Raw genomic sequence first — 10,454 nt, 5'->3', positions numbered from 1 at the left:
TATATATACACACAAATGAGATGAAAATTAAAAAAAAAAAATTATTTTTGTTTTAAAATTTAAAAATATTGAATTTTTTTTTTTATTCTATATTACGTAAGAATTTGAATAGTTATAATGAGATTAGATGAGATAGTTTGTAAAAACAGACTAGGCCAAAATCTTCCTATGCAAATATCTAAGACTATTTAAAGCTTATAATTTCTCCACCATAAGTCTTTTAGACTTTATTATGCCCTGAAATGAGCAAAACCCACGAAGCTAAAAGAAAAGGCTGTCATTATTGAAGAATTCTCGGACATAATTCACTTTCATGGCCTCCGAGTGTGAGAAATAATATGTGGCCAACGAAAGAAGAAAAAAAATAATATTTCTTTTCAGGTGGAATAATGTTTGCATTTTGTCTACGTATGTTCTATAAAAGGCTACTTTCCTCCCAACTTCTATGCCTCGCCATACTGAGTTTCCAAAGAATGTGCAGAGGACTTGAAGAGGAAAAGTTAGGTGGCCTCTGCAGGCTGCAGTCCACCCACCTAGATGCAGAAGATACGCCTCGTGCCACAGCCGCCACGGTGCCTTGCGAGCTCTGCGGCTCCAGGGCTTCACTCTATTGCCAAGCCGATGATGCTTTTCTGTGCAGAAAATGCGATAAATGTGTTCATGGGGCTAATTTCTTAGCCCTCAGGCATATTAGGTGTTTTCTCTGCAACACATGTCAAAACCTTACTCAACGATATCTTCTTGGAGCCTCGTTCGAGGTGGTGCTTCCAACAATAGTAAGTTTGTCGGAGGGAAGTGATCATTGTAATTCGGCCATAGGGAAGCAGTGCTCGAGGAAGCTAAAAATGCCTTTTCTGCTGCTCTGATCTTCACTTTTTTATTCTAGTTTCAGATCAGTATTTTCTTATCTTTCACCATGTATTTTTCTATTTTCTTTTGCCCTTTCTTTTGAGGCTGTCAGTCTTGCTTTGTTCCATTGGCATAGAGGATTTGTATCTATGAAGCATATATATATATTGGCCATCCATAGAGCAGTGAATTTCATATGTTTCTGGGTTACCAGATTCTCTAAGGGATCATCGACCTTTCGTTAGTTGCAACATCATATACAAGTCTAAACCAATGATGGTAATATGAATCATATTTACTTCAACAAGATGCATATTTTTTCTTTGATCCTCACATTCACCTATAAATTTTTGAAACTTTAATTCACAAAGATGGCTATATTGTGGACAAAAATCTGTCTCGCCATACCAGAAGGAATTTGTGGTGGTAAAGAGGGTGATCCATCATATGCTGGGTAAATATCTGTTACAAAAAGGATGCGTAGTAGGCTCAAAATAATGAATAGATTGTTGTTACTCTAGATTTTATCAATGGTTGATACAGATTTATAACTCTAAGATAACCCTTGAATATGATTTTGGGAAAGAAAATGCGATGTACCATATCCTTGTTCCCTCCTATCTTAGTATGACGTTGATATAATATTATTCATCAATCCTTGAATTTATTATTTAAGAAAAAAAATAGTTAATATAAGAATTGATGGAGAATATCACGTCAGTAACATCTAAGAAGGAAATGGAACGAAAATCATGAAGAGCATACCCGAATGTCCCAGAAGTTCCAAAATTCATGGCTCCATCATCTGTTCCACCTTCTGTTAAAACATTAATTCCAATAGTGTATGACCTGTATTGTTCTTATTACCACATGACCACCTGTTTTGTTCTCATTGGTAGACTATCACAGAGATAAACCAATCATATGCGAGAGATGTGAGATGTCCCAACACACCCATCCTGATAATACCACAAGCCTTGCAGTTTGCACTCGTTTTAAATGAGGTTGGTAGGGAAGCACTGATTAGCCAAACTAAAAAAAAAAAAAAAAAAATGAAGTTCAGCAGAAGGGAGAGATGTGTAGTGAGGAATACCGTCAGCACCAAGAGTACGTCCAGACAGCTCAGTTGCTGCTTCGTGATCGGTCACTAATTATATATTGGTGACTGGTTTTTTAAAGGGAGCTAAAGTTGCAGCTAAAATCTTAGCTTCCTTGTGATGGAATAAGAATGATATTGCCTTTAAATCCGTCGATATTAATCTCAAAGCATAGCCCTTGTGACAGAAGAAAGCTATGCAAGCCTTAGTATCGATAACACCATACTGGTAATCCTACCTTCTCATCCACACAAGATTGATATATACAGCTCCCAGATGATTGCAAACTAAGATAACTTCTTAATACAGCTGATGAAGTAGCCAGTAAATTACCAAATAGCACACTAACCAGAAAGCTTGCTTCAATTCATGTTCTGGACTTCCTTGCCATCCTTCTAAAGAAATTTACCAAATAGCGCACTCTCATACTGTAGCCAGTACTTTCTTCCAACAGAAGTCTTATTCATAATCATTTAATCATAATCTTTAATTATAAGAGACAATATAATTTTTCCTTTGCCAATGTTCTCAACTTTAGACCAGCCAGACACTCTTGCAGTTTAATTTTGCTCTTTTCCTGTAAATGAAATGATCATTACTTCTAGTCTTTCTATGCAAAGAGAGGACAAGAAAAAAACCATAAATCAAATATCTTGTCAAGTGTTCAATTGGTCTGTTCATTTCTGACCTTGAGCAATACTGTAGATCGTACCCTTCTTTTAAGTTCTAGCACAGAAACAAGAATTGAGAAAGTACCTAGAGTAGGAAAGTGCTCTAAACATGTACTCTAATAACAAAAATATTCCAGTAATGGAACAGAAAGTGTATTTGGCTATTTATTCTTTGATATGGAAGCTGTAATTTTATTACAAGTTGTAAAATAGGAATATGGTTTAAAAAAATATTACATGGAGTAAAAACTGATTAAATATATAATGCAACAAAGACAATAGAAAATGACTTGCGACAAGGTTTCTACCTTATGGCAAGGTTGCTGGAGGTGGGGGCAGCAATAGCAAACTAGGCTTTTCGCTAGGATACACAAAAGGGCATGAACCAAAGGTTCTCACAGGAGGTTTTTTGTCAATTGCATCTCCCAAGTGATTATCTGTTGCCATTGCCAAAACATAAACAAAAGAGTAAGATATTGACTGGTGAAATTGGAAATAATTACCTATATGTGAGTGTATGTGACATATTAAGTATAAAAAATAACATTACGTAAGCAATTAGTTGGCAGACTTACTAAAATATTAGGTGAGGCAGTATACGGAGTCCAGAATCCAGAGATGTGAACATCTAATTTATTCTAAGGGCTACCAGTGCTGAATATATGCTAATGTGCACAAAATCTGCTGCCATTTGATGAAAGGAGAAAATCAAGATAATACCAAAAATCAAGATAATACCAAGAAAGGGTGCAAAATCAAAATTTTTTGTTCTAGATTTTGCATTGTAATGGTTCCAAAGTAAAGGAACAAAGCACACGTTACAATATTGGATTGGCTGAGAAACAGACAGAGAATTTAAACAACCTGTAGGAAGATGATTGTTCAGTGGAACGTGGACTATTCCACTCTGAGATCGGGAAAGAATAAACAGGCCAGCAGATATAAGAGCATGATAGGAAGTCTATAGCATAAAATGAGACAACAAGGTTCTATGTCATGTGATAAGGAAAAAGACCTTAAGATTCGTCCTCATAGTAAAATTTTGCAAGAAGTTTTTTCTTTATACACTCATGATTGAGTTGAACACATAATCTCATAAAGTGATAGAACATAGCTTTATCAGATAAAAGTGCCCATAAATCATAAAAATTGTATTTAATATTGATCATCTTGATATCCATCATCTCAGACATGAAACATAATCTAGTTACTGTAAGGACTACCTCATCTGAGCAGGCATTGCCATGCAAGTCAAGGAGTGGACAATGGGTGATATGGCTCAGAAGTTCCCTGTCACAAGAGGGTCATAATCATATGCTTCGCCAGCTTTCACAAATCTCCCTCTCACACGCTTTCTAGTATCAGCTCTGGCTTTGCGTGAGGCATATCTTATTTGTTTACCAAACCTACATCAACAAAAACATAGATTTTATGAAAAGCTAGATGTCTTAAGGCGTACCTCAGTGAATAAACAATGTACGAGGAAGATTAAAGATAATCTATGGAATTTAATCGTAATCGAGAAGCAATACCAGTATTCAGTTATTATCGAAATGTTTATATGGGAGTAAATGGTACTTTGATGTACAAAAGAGGTGTCAGCTAAATATATCAGGATCAGGACTGAAATGAATACCAAAATAATCCATTTTTTTAGACTTATCATATGGAGCATTTGAAAGGGTAGAAATAGAAAAGGATGGCTTTTTGAAGTACTTTTGGAAATGAAAGAAAGCATATATCAAGATTGTATTTATATTATATAAGCAAAACAATGCACACACACACACACACACACACACACACATATCAAGATTGAATTAAAAAATATGTATAAATTGAGATTGGAGACACATACGATCGACTTTTCTTTTTCTCATTGTATCTCATCTTAGCTTTTTCCCTTGCTTGTGGGCAGCTAGCCTCCAAATTTGATTCCCAAGGTGATTCAACTGTTAGAAACACTGGTGACAATCCACAATCTTGATAATCAGCTACACTACTTTCACCCGTGATGTTGGATAATGAAAGTGACATGCTTGAGTGAACTTGCGCAGTAGGTAACCCCAGATTGAGGTTTCCAGTGCAAGGTTGATTCATTGGTAAGCAATTTGCATTACCATTAATGGACTGCATAACACTAGTTGACCCACCAAGATGAGAAGATTGAAAAGCCACACAATTTTGTTGTCCTGACGAAGATGCCTGCCGCAATACACAAGGTGAGTCTCGCCCACCAAAAAAAGCTCTCCACTTAAGTAATAACAGAATAAAAGGTCACATCTAGCTTACTAAAGCAAAAATGAATAGTTTAACGTAGTAGCAGTGCTTAAAAGCCATATTTGAGCCTACCAAATTAAATGTCGCAAACAAGGATCTATAGTAGGCTTCTGGTTCATAAAGGAATTGAATTTCACAAAACTCATGAAAATAAATCTTATCATTTTCGATTATAAGTTCTCAAAATTAGGTGCGTTTTGGAATGTAATTCCAAATGCTGATCACTGGGACTACTGCAATTTTTTTTGTGCTATACAAATAAGATTTGTGATGAACTATTGCTTCTTATTAGAAGTATAACTCAGCAGTGATTCACATGTCAATATGAAAATGTGTCCATAATCATGTGAGCTGCAAATATATTGACTTGGGTATTTATGGATGCATTATGTTCTAGATTGGACGAGGGAATTTGATGAAAAGAGAAGTGGAATAATGGTAGCAGATTGTGTTACAAATAAAAAAAAAAAACTACCAAATCCAAGTGAAGGATATAACCTCCAAAGTACTCTCAATAGGACCATTAGATTCAGTGACTGATAAGTTTTTCTCCATTGATTGGCATTCCATTCCTCCGTCCTCAAACTGGTATATGGTAGTACCTTGTGGACAGCCAAATATCTCACCATTTTTTAAGGTTAATGGAACATCATCCATGTTAAGACCTTCATAGAGATCGTTGCCATCATGAATTCCAAGATCCTTGAAATCAGAAGCATCCTGAAGCACATGAAAGAAATCAATGCAGGGCTCAGAATTTCCAAACGTACTTGACAAGAAGAAAAATGTACTTTAGGTAATTACTTTTAATTGTTTAAATCTCAAAATGCAAATAAAAAGGCTATATCCTTCAAATAGACATAGACGCCGTGTAACTATTTAAAAATAAAATAGACAAAAATCTTAGCACATGACTACCTGCTTCACCAGGTTAAGAGGAAAGAAAAATACTACCTTTGGCAAACTTGATTCTTCAGGGAAGAGAGGTGCTTGATCTCTGCAGCGAGGCATGGAATTTGGATTCGGTTGAATCACAGAAGACAGCTCCATCCAAGGGTCAGACTTAGAGCAAGGTTCTAGTTCATTCAGCTTGCTTGCCACTAACCCAAATGATCCCTCATTTTCTCTTTGTTCCAAACAGTTGCTGATGCAATTCTCATCTATAGGCAGTGTGCTCACGTGCTCCCAACCACTATCAAAACCACTTGAAGGGGGAATATCAGGAAGTGAGGACCAAATCCTTGACAACTCTTCCAAAGAAGGGCAACCGGTATAACAATTCAATGGGTGGCACCGATGCCCCAGCCTTGAACACTCACTGCCATTCCAGTCGCAGCCTTGACAAAGAGACATTTTATCATCCATGCATCGGACAATTGCAGGCTGGGAGTAGCACTTTTCACATAAGAGAGAACGCATGTGCCTTCGGGACAAAGAATTAGCAGAATGTACACACCCATCACAGTGCAAGCAAAGGCAAGCCAAATCTGATTTACAATACACCACTGCCCTCGCCACCCTACAAAACTCACATAGAGGCTCCATACTTCCCTCCTCTAACCTAGTTTAAAGGTGTTATTCCTCCTAACTGAACCTTCCACAACCACCCAAGAAGTGAAATATCATTAAAAACTGAAAAAAATGAAAAACCCATAAAAATTGTTTGCAGAAGCACGTGTCCCACAAATAGTCTTCACTATAAATTGTCATTCAGACCATTTTATGGTTACGTATCCAATACCATTTTCATGGTACTTATCAAAAATGATTTGCATAAACACTAGATCAATTCATAAAACATTTTCATTCATATGCGAAAACCCAAAAATATATAACATAAGTACTTATATAATCAATTCCACCATTGCATCAGTACTCCAATGGCATATACATTTAGGGACGAAAACTAGATCAATGGAGAGAAGACAAAAAGCACTTACCGGTGGAAAATGCCGAATTCCCAAAAAAAAAATAACAGTTAAAAATAATCATCCAATAATGGGAAGCGAGAGAAGGCGAGGTAGAAAAACCAAATCAATCGTTTTGATTCAAAAAAGTCTGAAAAAAATGTAGAGGGTGTAGAAGAATCAGTCATTAAACTCTACGCTGCACCTTGGTTTGAGAGAGTGTCTGAAGCAGCTCAATGCGCTATTTATAAAAGTTTTCCCTTTGCTTTCTGGGTGTTCGACACTTGGCAAAACGTGGCCACTGAAAGGTAATAGCACGGTGACGTACTAGCGCTCAGTTCGGAGGACAAGCAATGGCCAGCCTTTTAACTCGGACAGTGGACTGGTGCATGGCAATTTACGTAAATATAACTAAAGAAATTAATGAGATCGACTTGAGGTTTATTGAATCATTTCTCACTATACAAAATAATAATAATAACAATAATAACTATAATTAGATTCTTTAAATATAAATAATATTTTCTTATTCAATATATAAAAAAAAAAAAATCAAATTATAGAGAATAAAACAAGAAATCCAATCAAGTTATTATAAAAATTATATTTTGTAAATTAAAATTAAATTATTTTATGACTCAAATTACTGACTTGCAAGTAAAGTAATTAATAAATTGACTTAAAAATCAAATCATTAAAATTCTCAACAAAATATATATATATATATATATCTGGTTTTTATAAGACATCCAAGAGAATGTAATTATTGGGGGAATATTCCAGATAATAAAGTATAAACCCATGAGATATTTACTATTCTTCGTTATTTGACTGACCCTGTTTTATGGCAATTTGTCCGTTAAAGTTGTTCATAGGCTTTCGAAATATCTTTAATTGTCAACCCTTATCCACTAGGCCACATGTATACCTTTTACTACTTGGCTCCGCATCTTCAGATCTCTGAGCCTTTGCTCACCATTTTTATATGCCAAGATTGCCTTATTTATCTTATTTATGGATTTTGTTTTTATTTTCTTATACAAATTTGGCTCTATATTTTTTTGTATTTATTTAGCCTGAAACTATAAACACGATAATGATAATAAAATGGCTTATTACTCTATCTATATGCTAACATTATAATTCGCACGTCTTTGGACCAGGCTCTTAGCAACTCAGGTTTTTAATTTGGGCCTGCACATACAAAGAGAACACCGTGAGACGGTGGCCATAGAGGTGGTTGAGGAGTCTCTGATGCCAAAGTCAGTATCATCTTAGTGTTTAGTGCTAGAGAATAGAGAATTCAGATAGAGTTCCTAATATATGAGGATTGCCTATTTACCTGGTTCCTAGAGGTCAATCGCCCATACCTTGTGTCAAGAACATACGTCATCTCATATGTCCCATTGGTCAGAATTCTTTAATGCGGCATGGCCTTTTGGGGTAGTGCAATAAATGCGGCATGGCTTCCTATCCTTTCTACACACTTGCATGTGCCCTCTGTCAGCTTCCTCCCCACTCGTTTGTCAAAGGACCAAGGGCTCCCCACGTTTACCGTCGACCTTACCATACAAGCCCTCTAGTACCAGGCACCATTGGGGAAGGCTAGGGCGATGTGTCTTTTGTCTTCCCGTCCTTAGGGACTCCCAATGTGATCATGGTTGAGGGCCCTTAATGGGCTGATGGGCCATCTGACCAGCTCAGGTTCCCCACCTCTGGCTTGCACTCTGGGCCTTAGGTCTGGGGGGAAAATCCTCTTACAGTTACCTTGTCAATTCCTATCAAACTGGTCTAGTGGGAATTCCTTGTCTTTGTCTTTACGTCCTCTCATGCTTCTAGTCACTAACTACCCTCTCCTTCAAAGTGGATGGCTACTTTCGCTCCTCAGCCCTTCCACGCATTAGGTCGCAAGTTGCTTCAGCTTGGTCTTTTCGTTTTCCAGTTCATGGGGCAACTGTTCCCATTCCAACTTTATTGGCACGTCTCGAACTGTTGGTTTCAGGCACTTGATTACATGCATTATGTCCCTTCTGCATTGATGGTATCAGGCGACTCCTTCCATGTTTCTTCGTGCAATTTGTCCTGCAAAATTCGCACTGAGCTAGTAGCCTCCATGGGGCGCATGTGTTCCCATGACTCTGGGATATGAACCGTCACCTAGACTTATATAAATCCCCCTCCTTTACTGTAGATAGTCCCCTCGCTTCCTCTTTCAATCCCCTAGCGCTTTGTGCACCTACCTTTCTTAACTCTAACTGTTCCGTGCCTGTTTTACCTTTCTATCTCATACACCCATGGCCACAAAGAGCTCTTCTCATGCTGCCCTAAAAAGTACCAAAAACCTTAAGCCTACCAAACCTGCAAGTTCCCCTCAAGGCTCCAGGAAAGTAGAACTAGCAGAGGACTCTGCAAAGGCCTAGAGGTTCAAGGGCTTCTCATGGTGGTCAGCAATGGCCCCTGGCAAGTTGGAGTCACTAATGATGGAGTACAAGGTGCCAGGTATTGTTGATTTAGTGGTATTGTCACCTTACGAAGGTGCCGTGGATTCTGAGGGGTTTGCGTTATACCTCGCCATGTTTTCCAGTGGCCTTAGGCTATCATTTTGCCATCCAGTGCACGATGTGCTAGACTTCATGGGTGTGGCTCCTACTCAACTCCACCCCAATGCATGGAGGGTCGTAGTGTGTTGTTGTGTTATTTGGCAGTGCACCTCGAAGGCATTCAGGTCTGACCAACTTGACCTTACTACTTGAGAGTTTCTCCTCACCACAATCTTTTGAAGAAGAGAGGGAATACTTGCAGATTTCGTTCTGTCCAGGTGCTAGCTCGTTTAGAGTCTCATTACAATAATAAGGCGCTTCTTCCTTTGTGTCCCGTAAAGGGTGGGAATTCCCCATCGGGAATGCCCTATTCGGCCCATCTAGGGGGTCATGAAGGACGAGAAAGTCGTTAAGTCCCCAGCGACACCTTAAGAGATCGAACGCATCAAGATTGTACACGCTTGGGTGAATGCCTACCTAGATGAAGTCTTTTTCGACGCCTTGTTGTTCGACAACAGCTTGCGGGGGAGGCCAATCCTCAAACTCACAAGCGTTTCCCGAGCCCGCTATTGGAGGGGAAAGGGAAGAAACCTAGAATGGAGTCCCTATCTAGGTCTGATTTCGACAAAGTGCCCATTCCTGATCGAGGGCAATCTTCGACCAGGGTGCTCGTTCAATAGCCCAAGCCGTCTTCAACAAAAAAGGTGGAAGTGTTCATGTCTCTCACCCGCCACTGCGTCCTCAGTTCCCCCTGCCTCCCCCCCCCCCCCCCCGGGCGAGGCATGACATGGCCTCTCTTCAACATGTTTGTGCAACCGGCTCGACTCAGCTGGGTGGGGCTTTGGACACCTCTTCTCCCACCTCTCCAGGCAATGGAGGAGATGCAGAGCTTTTACCTAGCGAGCAACTCCTCACCTCAGATTCCTCAAGGTCCTTTGGGATCGCCTCTTCGCGAGTCGCTGGTTGTGCCCCTCTTAGCCGATGTCAAGCTCAAGGGGGCACCCTCCTCTAAGTCTAAAGAACATCTTCCATTGGGTGAGGATCTTCTTGACTGGGTGTCCATCTCGAACTTCCCCATCCCTTACTCTCCAGAGATTGAGGCCACATTGC

At 38.9% G+C, this 10,454-nt stretch overlaps 1 protein-coding gene across 7 annotated transcripts; it reads right to left on the bottom strand.

Moving 5' to 3' along the window:
- Positions 1-262: 262 nt before the first annotated feature.
- Positions 263-7,143, bottom strand: LOC122303841 (zinc finger protein CONSTANS-LIKE 12). Of its 7 annotated transcripts, XM_043115825.1 has the most exons (8): positions 5,852-7,143; positions 5,396-5,617; positions 4,476-4,822; positions 3,841-4,023; positions 3,193-3,301; positions 2,926-3,054; positions 1,615-2,523; positions 263-1,311 (listed from the first exon to the last, which is right to left on the bottom strand). In XM_043115825.1, the coding sequence occupies exons 1-4, from the start codon at positions 6,440-6,442 to the stop codon at positions 3,897-3,899; spliced, it is 1,287 nt and encodes a 428-aa protein (XP_042971759.1). In that variant the 5' UTR covers positions 6,443-7,143; the 3' UTR covers positions 263-1,311; positions 1,615-2,523; positions 2,926-3,054; positions 3,193-3,301; positions 3,841-3,896. The 7 variants fall into 7 exon arrangements, with proteins under 7 accessions (XP_042971759.1, XP_042971760.1, XP_042971761.1 ...); XM_043115826.1 differs by having other exon boundaries at positions 263-2,523; XM_043115827.1 differs by lacking the exons at positions 263-1,311; positions 1,615-2,523 and having other exon boundaries at positions 2,730-3,054; positions 5,852-6,491; positions 6,838-7,143.
- Positions 7,144-10,454: the final 3,311 nt, after the last annotated feature.

This window comes from Carya illinoinensis, chromosome 3, assembly GCF_018687715.1.
Source record: "Carya illinoinensis cultivar Pawnee chromosome 3, C.illinoinensisPawnee_v1, whole genome shotgun sequence".
Classification (NCBI taxonomy): Eukaryota; Viridiplantae; Streptophyta; class Magnoliopsida; order Fagales; family Juglandaceae; genus Carya; species Carya illinoinensis.
The sequence above is the reverse complement of the archived record's forward strand: the minus strand, read 5'-3'. Positions and strand labels throughout refer to the sequence as shown.